Source organism: Buteo buteo, chromosome 5, assembly GCF_964188355.1.
Source record: "Buteo buteo chromosome 5, bButBut1.hap1.1, whole genome shotgun sequence".
Taxonomy (NCBI): domain Eukaryota; kingdom Metazoa; phylum Chordata; class Aves; order Accipitriformes; family Accipitridae; genus Buteo; species Buteo buteo.
The window spans coordinates 36,368,162-36,381,668 of NC_134175.1; the positions used below are offsets into that span (position 1 = coordinate 36,368,162).

The 13,507-nt window shown below is 60.9% G+C and overlaps 1 protein-coding gene across 1 annotated transcript; it reads right to left on the reverse strand.

Moving 5' to 3' along the window:
- CDK5R2 (cyclin dependent kinase 5 regulatory subunit 2) lies at positions 1–969 on the reverse strand. The gene has a single exon (XM_075029350.1). It carries the CDS (start codon positions 967–969, stop codon positions 1–3), a length of 969 nt encoding a protein of 322 aa, XP_074885451.1.
- Positions 970–13,507: the final 12,538 nt, after the last annotated feature.

Below are 13,507 nucleotides of genomic sequence, written 5' to 3' on the forward strand. Positions count from 1 at the left end.
CTAACGGTCCAGGCTGATCGTCCAGTGCTTGGACCCATCTCCGCCCTCGCCCTCGCTCTTGAGGTCCTGGAAGAGTTGCGTGAAGTAGTGCGGGTCCGCGTTGATTCGCAGCATCTTGGCGCTGAGGCGCTGGATGATGCCCAGGCAGCGCTCCCAGAAGCGCCCCTTGTCACCCTCCACCAGGAAGGGCTTGAGCGGGTAGGAGATCTCGTTGCCCATGTAGGAGTAGGCGAGATAGAGGCAGGTGAGGAAGGCGGCCTGCAGCTCGGCCTGGGTCCCGATGTCTTCGCCCCGCAGCGCTTCCCGGCACAGCAGGTAGACGAACACCAGGTTGGCGGGGGTGATGAAGCCCTGGTCCTGCCAGCCCTGCAGCAGCAGCGAGCGGTCCACGCTGCGGAACCAGGAGATGAGCTCGCCGGGGCTCAGCTCCTTCAGCCGGTAGCAGCGGCGGCACACGAAGTCCCCCAAGCAGCGCAGCAGCTCGCCGGTGGACGCCTGCACCACCACCCGGCGCGGGGACCCCGGGGCGCGGCTGCCGGCCGGCGGCGGTGGCGGCGGCGGCTTGCCCCCGCCGGAGCCCGGGTGCAGCTCCTGCGGCGCCGAGGGCACGGTGGGCACCGGCACGGCCAGCGGGCCCTGCTTGGCGCCGTCGGCCGACCCCGCCACCGACTTGCGCAAGTTCTCGCGGTTGCGCTGCACCACCAGCGGGTCGGGCTGGCCCGGGGCCCCCCCCGGGGCCCCGCCGCCGGGCTTCGGCGTCACCTTCTTGGTGCTCTTCTTCTTCTTGGCCGAGGCGGCCACCAGCCGCTTCCAGGTGAGCGCCGAGATGAGCACGCTGGGGCGCTTCAGCCGGCTCTCGCCCTTGCCCGGCACCCTTCCCGGCGCCTTCTCGGCCAGCAGCCCCCCGCCGCCGCCTCCGCCGCCCTTGCCCGAGGAGGCGGCGGGGGAGAGGGAGAGCACCGTGCCCATGCTAACGCCGAGCGGGACGGGCGTGCGGGGGCCGGGGCGCCGGCACCGCCCATAGGAGGCCGGGGGCTGCGGGGGAGGCGGCCCGCACCGGGGCCGCGGTGCCCGAGGATGCTCCGCCGCGCCCGCTCTGGGCTCCGCGCCCGCCGCTGCAGCCAGCCGCGGCCCCGCCGCTCCCCGCCTCCCCGCCGCCAGCCAATCGCCGCCGCACGGGCACCCGGTGCGGCCCGCCCCCTCCCCGGTGGGCGGCGGGGGCGGGGGGGAGCCCGGCGCGGCGCGGCGCGGCTCGGCTCTGTCGGGCGGCCGCCGCCCCGGCGTGACCTTCACCGATGGGGCTCTCGCCCGGTGCTCCCGCCGGGGCGGGGGGGCTGGGGCCCGCGATGCTGTCCCAGCCCTTCAGCCCTCTGCGTTAGGGACGTGGGGAGGCGGCAGGACCCGGCGGGGGGGACCCCCGAGGACAGGGGGCACCGGAAGGGTCTGGGGGGGGCTTCTGAACTTGGCCCCTCTCATCCGGGTCCTGCCCCGTATTCTTACCTGCAGCGCGAGGGATGAACATTCCCAGACTGGCAGAGCCCCCTCCAAAATGGTGCTAGGGGGACACAGTGGGGAAGAAGAGCCCTGGGAAATGCCAGAGGGGAGAACAAGGAAGGGTGAAGGTCAAGAAGACTGTGAGCGTGTGCTGGGGGGCAGCTGGAGAAGGCTTGGGGCTGGGGAAAGGCGGGCTGTCAGTCGACAGCTCCCATGAGGGGCCTGGGCTTGGCAGGAGAGCCCGACCCTGGGCACGGCTCTGTAAAGAGTCAGGAGGCACCCAGGCTGGGGAGAGCACCCCCAGCACCTGCTGTGCAAGCATTGGGTCCCCCACCCGCCCTGCCTCTTCCCACTCAGTCCTGGAGGGGAGATTTACCATTGCACTGACAATCACCAGCATTGGGCCAAAGTCAGGGACCTTGGAGAAAGGGGAAGGGGCCTCCTCCAGGTCCCCAAGGCAAGACCAGCCAGCCCTGCTGCCCAGGGCTCCCAGAGCCCTCAGGGGACAAGGGAAGAGACGCTGCACTTCTGCATCATTGCAAAATGGTATGCGATAAACCAGCCACGTGCACGCAGGCTGCTTCTCCCCCTCCGGGTCAAAGCATGCTGTGGATGAAACCTGCACCCTCTGCTTGCTGCCTCCCTGCCCATTGCAGGAAGATCCCACTTGTATTTCTCATGAGCTGGAGGACAGATCCTGCAGCTCTGATTGCTACAGCGGGTGCCAGGCATCCATTGGGAACAAAATGCCCCAATTGCTGGGACTGCTCCTCCACGTACAGCGCCAGGAAAGGCAGCTGGGAAAGGTTTCAGGGAGAACGTCTCAATGATGCATTTTGATACAGCATTTTATGTGTGAAATGAACACATGTCAATGCCAGGATGTAGCTGCTGCCGGATGGATCCAGGCTAACAGGCGGTAATGAATTATCAACCAGGAGGAGCTAAGCCAGCCCCCCCGCTTCCTCCTGCACTGCTGATGCTGGAGGTGTTTGCGATGAAAGCGCAGGCTCAGAGCTGGGTTTCAGACTTCCAGCCGGGCCTTCCGATGCCTGGGGCTGACATGCCACATCTGGGGGCAGGGCAGAGGCTGTGCCCTCTGTGCCGTGGCAGGGAAGAGGGGCAAAGTCCCATTCCCACTTATCCCGCGCTGTGGCCAGCGACATCCTGCTGTTTCCTTGTAGGAGGCCGCAGTGGGATCTGCAAAGAACATGCACATGTGCACACAGACCCCCAAACACAGAGGTTCACTTTGGGTGTGGCCAGAATCCAAGTGGATCTGGGCCAGCATCACGTACCCAAGGCCAGCTTAGGCTGGCCTGAAGTAACCAGGAGGATTTGGTAAAGGGGTACAAATACAGAGGAAGAAAATCAGGACAAGGTTCCTAATAATTAAGTCAGCACCTTTAGATATACAGAGCTGGCTTTAACCTAGCTAAGAAGATGGAGGAGCCCTAGGGAGGGGATAGGAAGGAGCTTGCAGTCTTTGCTCTCTGCATGTTTGAGGATGGGCTGATTTTCTGGTGTGCAAACATGGTCTCATCAGAAATGCACAGCTGAATTTTGCAGGTGAGGAAGCAGAGACCTTCCTGCATACTGCTTGCTCCTGCTGGACTAAAATTGCTCTCAGATTGCTTCATCTGAAACACATGAAGCCGCCCCCACCCTGTGTGAGCTCTCCCAAATTGGCTTCCCCAAACTCATTAAGAAGGGCTATTTGTACACGGCGGTGATGAGCTAGGCTTTGCAGCCTTTTATACAGAGGACGGGGCCAGAGAACTCCCCTGCCTCCCCCAGCTGGGCTTGTGGTTACCAGCACCGAGCAGCTCCGTGTGTGTGCACACCTCCTACCACTCCCAGGAGGGGAGATTTGGCTGAAGTCTGTTTAAAAATCCAGCCCAGGGCTGTTCAGTGATGCAGCTTGAGGACTCGGCTATAAGCAGCAGAAGAGCTCCAGGGCCAGTTACTCCTTTCTTGCCTGCAGCTGTCTGTGTCCTGCTGCTGGAGCAGCTCTGAGATAGAGGAGGTGAGTGAGCCCATAGTCCTTTCCCAAGCCAGTGCTGCTGGCAACAGCAAGGGCTTCCTGCAAACACTGGGGAATTACCCAAGCCCTACAAGAACAGCAGGATGTTTCTTATGCAGGTAAAGAAGCAGCTTAGGGGTTTACCTGGGAGGCAGCTACTCTTCCACGTGAAAGAGGAGGATTCCCCCCCCCCCCCCCTTCAGTTTTACTTTTCAGGCTCCAGCCCTGAGGCTGGCATGCAATGATATAGCACAAGCTACATCCTTGGGGCCATCTCTGCTTGGCTCTTTAGGTCTTGGTTGTAAATGGTCAGTTGGCAGGGAAAGGCACAAAGCAGGAGGGGACGCAGCATTCCTCTTCCCCAGGGAACTGGAGTTCCCACCCCAGGTGGCTGGAACGACATGCCCTTGGATGCAAGGGAAGAACGGAGTAGGGCTCCAGGCACAGTCAGTCTCAAAGCTGCTCTTGGGCTTCTGCCCTTGGCCAAGTCTTCAGTTGTTGGTGGTGTGGCTTTGCCAGGACACTGTCGGCATACACAGATCCCCTGCTACTAAGCATCACTCTAGCCAGGATAATGCATACCTCAGGTACATGCTATCACCAACAAAGGGATGGTTTCTTGTTCAGGCCCCTACTTTTGGCTGTATAAAGGGGTATCTCTGTCCTCAATCAAGGGTGTTCCAGATGGGGAGTTGGAGCACTCTGGTACCCAGCACAGCTTGTTGCGCTCCAGGGATGGAGGCAGGAAGAGAGCAGCCTCAGGGGAGAGAAGCAGGGATAAACCCAGGCAGTACTGTGCAGAGGCTCAAAAAGAGCTAGTGTTGACCTGCAGGAACCACACAGTTCCCTGCGGGCACCTGGCAGCCAGCCTCCCACTCTGCTCCACCCGAGCTGAGCCTCCCACTGCATAGAGCTGTGCAGCTCTGCCTGCCCGGTGCAGGTGGGAATGTGGGGCAGGTCAGGCCTTGGTGAAGCCCATGCCAACCCTCACATCCTCTCCAAGCTGTCTCTGCATGACACTGCCATGCTGGGGCTGGGGCTCAGAAATGCACAAGCTCCCAGCCTGGGGCAGGGCAGCTCTCCCGGCACACCCAGGACATGAAAAGGCATTTTGGAGGGTCCTGGGCCCCCTAGTCTGATCCCAGCTCCCCTCCAGGCTGCCAAGCTATTGGGCATAGGCTTTGTGAGGGGTCCTGGCTGAAAGCAGCTGGCAGCTCCCCCTGCCCGCTCCAGAATGATGAATGAGCGTGTGTTCGCTGGCTGGCTGCTGTTCTTTAATAGCTCACTTGCTGTGCCGTGGTCTGTCTGCACTGGCAAAAACAGGCAGGGAAAAGGACTGTTGCCCTGGCAGCGGCTGGCAAGCCTGCTTCTGCGCTGTGCTGCTTTACCCGTGGAGACGGAGCTCATAGTCTCGGTACATCCCAGTGAGCAGGTCTGACAGCTCTGGTGCTCCCCCTCCCAAGCCCGTACAGCAGGCAGGCAACCTCCAGCAGAGGTCCTGCCTCAGCCAGCAGCCGTGGGGCTGGGAAGCCCCAAAGGATCTGGCTGGCAGGTTGTCTGCAGCACCCGGGGAGGAGAAACCCTCTTGTGCTTCTGAGTGCCCCAGCCCAGGTGCCTCTCCCTTCTCCATCCCTGGTCCCCCTCCATCTTTCCCCTTCACAGTTCTCAAGGGAGAGGGGCTACAGCTGTGGCTCCACAGACACCAAAGCTGATCTGGCCTTACCCTGTGGTACCCTCTTAGCGTGGCTCAGGGTGGGGGGCAGTGCCTACCTAAGATGGCTGGAGGAGCTTGTGCAGTTCCTGCTCTGAGGTCAGCCCTGGGTTCACGCAGCAGTGTGGAGCAGAGCACAGCTGAGTCGAGCAGCCCTGTTGCAGCCCCTGGAGAGACGCTATTTTTGTCCCGCTGTTTGCCGAACAGCAGTGCTGGGAATGGCTCGGAGAGCCAGAGAAACACAGCTCCTCTGGGTGGAAACGGTGCAAGGGAGAACCAGGCCTTGAATCGACATGGAAACACATGTCTGCTTCCTGATCCCTGAGCAGAGAGAGGGGTCCTGGCACTGGGCAGCCCCCGACTTCTGGTGGGGAAGGCAAGTACCCCTTGCTGGCATGGGGATAAGGGTGGGGAGTGCCATCAGGGCTATGCTCACAGCCCACATCCCTCCCAGGACCGCTGCCATTAAAGCCCTTAAGGGAAGAAGGTCTCAGCTCTGAGTGGGACAGGAAGGTACAACTGGGAAGTCCCAACCATAGACACGGGCTGCTTAAATGCTTGCCAGGACATCCCTACGGTCTTGTGGCGGGAGAAAACCCACGCAGCTTCGGGCTGGTAGCGGTTAATGAAGGGGCTAATTATTCCCCTCTGCAGACAATTAGGGCTCCATGAGGAGAGCCCCTGTCAGCCCAGCAGGAGGAGGAGGAGGAGGAGGCGGCGGGTGGTCTCTGTGCTGGAGCCCCTGAAGGGGTGAGGTGGGCTTGTACGAGCCCCCGCGCTGCCGGGGCGGGCGGAGTGGCGGCAGCGGGGCGGGCTCGGGGGGGCCGCCGGGCGGGGGTCCCGGGCCGGGGCTGTGCTGCCCTCTGGCGGCAGCCGCCCCCGGAGCTCCCTGGGGCCGGCCCTGCGCTGCTCTGGGTCCCCTCCCCACCTCCAGGTTGCCTGGAGCTGGGCGCGGGTTTGCTCCAGCGGCTCCGTGCCCAGCCCGTCGCCGCAACTCTTTGCCCCCCCCCCCCCGCTTTGGGGAGACTCTCTGGCTGTCAGGGGCACTGGCATAGCTGGAGGAAGCTGCCACTTGTCTGAGGGAAAGTGTCTGGTGGCTGTCCTGGTGGGGGTAGTTCCCCCGCACCGCCATCACCCGGCTGTGAAGACCCAGCAGCTCCCGACCTGCAGCCTGTGCAGAAGCAGGGGGCATCTCTGGGGCCTCCTGGCAGTGAAAGGGGCTGTGGGTGAAGGGGCTGAGGTCTTCTTACTGGGCTGGGATGGGATGGAAGGGGTGCCACGGGGTGCTGTGTGTGAGGAGCATCCCGGAGCTGGAGGAAGAGGGTAGAAGGAAGCACAGGGCACGGAAAGCACCTGCACAAGTGCTCCTCCACAGCAGGCAGCAGGGAGTCGTCCTGGATCATGTAGAATGCTGGGTGCTGAGCCCAGGTCTCCTGGGTTCCAGGTCAGACTTGTTCCTACACCTCCCTGGCTGGCAAGAGCTGAGCAGTCCAGCCCCTCAGGATTGCTTCCATCTGGCAGGGAGGCAGCTCCCTTCATTTAACCTCCTCCTGCAGGCACATGGGAGCCTCAGCACGCAAAGGACAGGTCGCAGGGGCACAGCTGGCTCTGCACCAGCTGTCCTGGTGCTCGCTGCACACGCTCTGAGTGTGCGTAGATGTATCTGTGTGCACGCAGCGGGTTTTGCGTGTGCATCCACAGGCTGAGGCTGCCCAGCATCTCTAAGTGCTGGAGAAGCCCAAACCCCGGGGTGAGGCTGCTGTCTCCTGGATCTGTTTCCTAGTGGATGACAGGGAAGGCAGGGCCATAGGCTCCAGCTCTTGAGGCGCCTTGTCTCCGTATGGTAGCCAAAGGGACGTGGTGGCACTGGGGGGGGGGCCTCGCTGCCCACCAGGTGGAGCTGCACCCCACACTTTGCTGCTGCTGGGGTGGCCCTGGGCCAGCCCTGGTCCCCTGCTGCTTTTCCCTGCCCTAGCAAGGAGGGATCCTGGTCTTCCCCAACCCTCCGGGTAGTGCACACATGAAGGACAAGCACACACATCCTGTACACGTGCTCTGGGGACAAGTGCTGACCCCCACTAGCCCCACCTGCCCAGCAGCACAGGGAAGTTGCATGCTTGGAGGTAGACAGTGGATATTGACCCAGTAGTTTGGAAGCCTTCTCCCCAACAGCCACACAAGGGGAGACTCAGGAGATTGTCCTTGGTGATGTTCTGGCCTCACATTTTTCCGGTGCTTGGGGCTGACTGCATTCACTGCACAGATGAGGATGGAGTTAGTCCCAGCCCCTGCCAAGCTCTCCATGTAAAGGAGATCCTGCCTGTTCTAGCTGTGTGTAGGTCCCCAAGGACCCTTGGCCCTCTGGAGCTGCTGCAGGCGATGCCACCAGTTCTGCTGTGGCCGCTGATGGGATCGCAGGCTGTGTGCTCTGTGGTCCTGAGCTTGGAGTGCATCTGCTCAAGCACTGCAGCCCTGTGAGATGCAAAGGGCCATGAGGGTAAATCCTTCACCTCCCTTCTCGCTGCCTCTGTGGGCCTTGGCTCAGGGCTGCTGAGGACTGGCTGCCTGAGATCCAGCTGCCCTGTACCTTAGCTAGGAAGGATCCAGGGGTAGGTGTTTCTGTGCTGATACTGTGCTAATTCCAGGGAGCCAGTCTGAGACCCACCAGCCTCCTCTCAGAGCCCTAGACCTGCCCCAGGAAGCTGGGACCTGGAAAACCCCCTGGTCAGGCAGTCCACCGCCTTCCCTAGGCCCTTTTCTCCCCTGATGCTTGTCAGCCCTGTGCAGGGGTCCCATTAGAGACTGTCCCTCCTCTCTCCATAGCACCCCCAGCGTGTGACAGGCAGGGGCAAGGGGACGAGGCAGGCAGGGGACTGGAGAGGGTCTCTCTGCCCTCGGTCATGTCTGGGCTGGGGGTCTGGAGGAGGGTCTGCTCCTTGCCTGGTGGGATGTTGTCAAGCCTAGTCTGCGGTGGAAGCGGGGGAGGCAGCTGTACAGGAAATAATCACAGCTTGTTCCAAGATTAAATCACTGGCGGGAGCACGAGAGAGGATAAAAAGAGCCGTCTGTCGTTAGAGGGAATATTAACCCGGCAGCAGGCTGGGAGGGGGGAGAATTTTATTCCCTGCACTTGCTGGCTGCCAGACCCATTGTGCACACAGGGCTCAGCACTGACAGCATCTCTCAGCGGGACATGCGCCCTCCTTCCCCAGCTCAGCCCTCAGCACGGGCCCTTCTCCCTCCCCTGCTCGAGGGAAGGATGCTGCTATGAGCAGGGGAAGAGGGAGGATTTTGGGACAAGTGGAGAAACTGAGGCAGGACCGTGCTGTGTGTCTGGCACTACATGGAAGCACTGAACTGCTCATCCCTCCATGTATCGCTCTTGCTCTGCCCAGGCCAGGTCTTCGCTCAATTCCTCCAGATGAGCTCAGCATGGCACAAAAGGTTCTTGTTTGGTCTGGCCCTTATCAGGGACCTGCCTCGAGGTCCTTCAGCACAGGAGCTGGGCTGGAGCTGGAGCAGGTGGGGCCAAGGAGGAGAGGGAAAACAAGAGACCAGCTGCAAAGGGGTGAGCTGGCGGGGAGATAAGATAGAGGGAGAAATGCAAAATATGACGAGCGGCAGGAGGGAGGGAACGTGGGAAACTACAGTGCACCTTGGGTCAGCTCGGCTGGGAGAGACACTTAACAATTTGGGGGTGCCAGCTGGCTGTGGTGACAAGCTCCCAGCAATGCTTGTGGCCCCTTGCCCTTGGGCTGGGACCTGCTTTCAGGTCTGGTAGTAGCCGAGATGTGACCCCAAGACCCCTGTGCCCTGATGACCCTCAGCCACTCCAAGGATGCTGCGTGGGGACCAAGCATGGCCCCGGAGAGCTGATGAGAGCAAAAGGGCTTGCTGCTGGCTCTGGGGACACAGGGATGGGGACACTTTCCCCACAGCCCAGCTGGGCAGTGGCCATGCACCAGCCAGGCTTGGCAGCCATGCCCAGGTGGTGGTCCCCCTCCCTGCCCCTGGCAGGCTGTCCCAGCCCTGCTGCCGGGGCTGCAGCGGGGAGAAAAGCCAGGCTCTGCGGGCCAGCTCAGGGCTGTGGTTTATGGGCTCTGCTGTGCCAGGATAAACAGACCCATGGGGCCTGGGGTTTGCAGCGAGCGGTTCATGAAAGCCTGCGGCCCTGCGCCTAGGGCTTCCTTCCCTTTGATGGAAGAGTCCCGGTGGTTTCCCAAGCAAGAAGATCCCGGCTCCTTCCCCCTCACTCCCCCTTTCTTCCCCCCCCGCCCCAGCCCGTTCCCTCTCCAGCTGAGGCCTGGGCTGAGATAGGAAGATGAGCTATCCTTGGCTGCCTCTTCCAGCCTGGTGGTACCCCACAGAGCCAAGCCCTCCCCTCCGTGGAGGGTGAGGCCCTCGGTGCTCAGCATTCCCACATGGTGGTGCCTGGCTGCGTGCAAACTGCCTGAGCCTGGCCTGATTTTGCCTGAGCAACTTTCTTTATCAGCCTGTTCTCTCTCTGGGGAAGTTGTTTGAGAAAGGCCAGCGCTGTTGGGAGAAGCTAAGGCAGTGATTTCTCCCACTGACACAGCTGATGGGGCTGAGTGTGTGGGGAGACCAGACCCATTGCAGAAGCACTTGTTGCATCCTCAGTATGCACAGCTGGTGCTATTAGCACCAATGGGTGCCGCTGGTCACTGCCCATCCCCTGGGCCCTGGGGTTTGCTGTATCTGCAATTCCTCACAGGAATCCCTAAGGAAAGTCTCCCATGGGACTGGCTCCATTGTACCAGACATGGGCTGAGATCTGCGGGTGGTTTGCACACATATCCCCCTGCACCCCTCAGTAGCTCCCATCTACTCCACTCCAGACAGAGACCCTGGAGTGGATGGAAATCCTCAAAGCTTGACCGGAGCCTGAAGATCTCTGCAGGCTTACACCCAGGGAAGGTCTGGCCTTGCTGCACACAAATCCCAGCAAGCAGCCGTTGCCAGGATGCTGCGATTTCCAAGCCAACATCAAAAAGCAGCTGGGGATTGGCTTGCGAATGCTCCCACACGGCACATCCTCTGTGTTTTATGAGCGATGTTTTACAACATAAGTGCTGCTATATTAAGCCACACATCTAACTGGAAAAACAGGAGACGGTGAGGCAAGCACAGCTACCTCAGTGCCGGCTTCTTTAACGCTGTGTAAGCGAGTCCTTCTCCTGTTCAGGCTCTCTTCTGCCTCTCTCCCTCTGCCCAGCCCTGCTCCATGCAGGCAGGAGGCAGGCATGGGTACTCTCTGATACACAGCTGGCCCTTGGGTTTTGGGACAGGGTGCCACGGTGGGCCATTTCCCACCTGCTGCAGCCCCCAGCCCTGCTCCTGAAGTAGGCAGGAACTACAAAATGGGGCCAGTCTCCATCTTTTAGGGCAAAATCCTTGCTGGCAGCAGGATATCAGGGGCTTTGCGGGGTCGTCTTTGGCTTCAGCTGAGATCTCTCGGTTCCTGAGCAAAGGGTGAGTGTTTGGGGAAGTCCAGCCCTCCTCGCTCACCGCCGGGCAGGCGGAGGGAGAAGCAGGGGGGGGGGTCTCCTTCCCGGCGGCCCCAGGAGAGGGTGCTCTTCGCCCGCGGCTGCGCCGGGCCCGCACCGGCACCTCCGCGGCATCCCCGCAGCCGGCGGGCCGGGCCGCTGCTCCGCTCCTCCCGCGGCCCTGGGGTGCAGGGGGAAGCAGAGGACTTGGGCCGAAAAAGCCCGTGCCCCCTGGACGGGCCCTGCTTTTATTCCTTGCCACCCCACCCCCCCCACCCCCGGGGTAAGGATTTGCACGGGGAGGCTGCTTTTTCGAGAGCTCCCATCACCAGACCCTGACCTGCGTCCCCATCCCTCGTCCGTGGGGATGGATGCAAAGAGCGTGGCCGTGCCGTGCCCTACGTGGGGACGGCGGAGGAAGCAGTCGTTGGCAAGCCAAGACCCTCGCAAGAGAGTGGTGGAGTTGATTTATGCTCCTGACATTTCTCTCCCGGTCGGGCAGAGCTTTTAATAAAGAGTGAGTGATTTATGGCTCCTTTTAAGTGGGAAGGAATGTTACCTACGGCAGTCTGCCCCCAACACCCCCGCCTCGTTGTCTCGCTGAACCCCCAGCATCTGGGCTAGCAGGAGGGGAGCTGAGACTGTCTCTGCCCCCATCATTCCCCGAAGCCCTCCCCACAGCTGAGGTGGCCCCAGCATCCTGCCCCATTCCCAGTAGCAGCAGCCCTGGTCCTGTCTGGGGATGCCCTGGCACCCTGGGGGGAGCGGTGCTGTATCCCCTCCAAACTGCCCCAGGCCTCGGCAGCGGGGCAGTGCCCAGCCTACGTGCCACCCTGCACGTAGCAGCTACTGAAGGAAAGCTTCTGCCCTCAGACCCCTCTGCTCCCCTCTGTGAGGACCCCTGTGGTGGCTGGCCTGGGGACAGGATGACAGCTCCACGGCAGTTGTCATGGTTACTGGGTATTAATGGATGCGGGCATGAGTGTGCTTCCCGGTGATGAACAGCTCCAGAGGGGAAGGGCTGCCTTCAGCCCAGCCCTCCCGGGGGGGACTTGGTCATGGAGCCACCTTCATGCCCCTCCCCAACCCCTCCAGACCCCTGAACCAGTGCTGGCCAAAGCCAGCTCCAAAACCACCAGGGGCAGTAGCTTGCAAATAAAGGGGCTTCTTGGGGCCTAAAATGACGCTTGGGTCTCCCAGAGCAGACAAGGAAGGGGACTTGTCCCCTCCCATCCCAGCCCTGCTGCCTGGAGGGGGCTGGAGAAGGCCACAGGGCTGAGGGACACGGTGGCCAGCAGGAACAGGGAAGCAGCAGAGCCGCAAGACCCTGTCAGCCAGCCCCTTTCCCCTCTGGAAAGGGCTAATGAGTGAGGACAGGGGATAAGAGCAGGGGCGGAGGGAGCATCGCCCGGACAAAAGCCGCCCCAAGAGGCTCCCAGCTGCTAATGAAGATAAAGTGCCCAGTTCCTTTTCTTCTCCCAGTGAAATCTGGTGGCTAAGGGGGAAAAAATGCTTTCAAGTGTATTCATCTATAACATGGCCTGGGAGGCAGGGATTCCAGCAGCCGGAGCGGCGGCCAGCTGAGACACTGATCTCACACTTCGCACACGTGCACGCACACACGCATGTGCAAACACACACACATCCGTGCAGGCTGCACACAGCGTGTGTGAAATACCTGCAGAGCACGCGCACGCACACAGACATCAAAAGCCCGGTCTTTCTCTGCATCAAAACCACAACCGTAGATAAAGGCATGTGTTGAGCAAAACACCCCCTGCCCACGCAAAGCACCCATGCCGGGCTGCCAGATCCCACACGTGCCCTGAAATGCACATGGCAAGTGCAGTGCAAACACAGGCACGCGGCACGCCAAGGGTGCCTGCCCGGCACCGGCGCGTGCGCACACGCATGCATATGCATGCACACATGTGTGCGTGCATCCTTCCCCCTTCCTCAGGCCTGGTGGTTGTGCAAATGCAGCCTGTATCATGCGGCTGAGGTGGGAGAGGGTAAGTGATGCCCGGCGGGGTCCTGGGCTGGAAGACCTTTTGGGTTACTGCAGTGTTTCAGTAACTATGTGAATAATCCTCATTGCCATTGATTTATGGGGGAGGCAGGTTGGGGGAGATGGGCTGGGGCTCTCCCATGCTGTGGATGGATGGACTCCTACCCCATCCCACCCACAGGGTCTGTCCCAAGCCTTTCCCCTGCCTGCTGTCCTACAGCCCAGCCCTTCAAATTCTCCTTAATCTTCATCCCAGCCCTGACTGAACAAGATCTGCACTAAAGAGTCCCACTGCTGTCCCCTGCCTGGGAGCTCCTCCACCCAGACACCTTTCCACATGCCTGGAGCAGACAAGCCAGTGTCAATGGGGCTGTATTTCCAAAGTGCCCATCACCAGGCTTTTTGGGAAGGATGCTCTACAGCCCAACATTAATTTAAACAAACCCAGGGCTGTTCTCTGGCCCTGAGGACCTCTGCCACAGACCAACCCACCTCCAGGCTATGAAACACATCCCACAAATGGGCAGCCTGTGTGCCAGAGCCTGCTGGGCACTGTCCCTGACCCAGGCTAATTCCTAAACCGTGAGCAAAAATTGCCTGGATCAGTGCAAGCTGTCCCAAGCCAAAATCATACCAGGGCAGTGCTAAAAATTCCCATGGGGACAGTCCCGCTGCTGTGCCTGGAAATGCTCTGGGACTGTTTGTTTTGCAAGTGCAGACGTAACCAGAGATTCTTCCCCCCCTCCTTTCCTCTGGAGGCTTTGAAT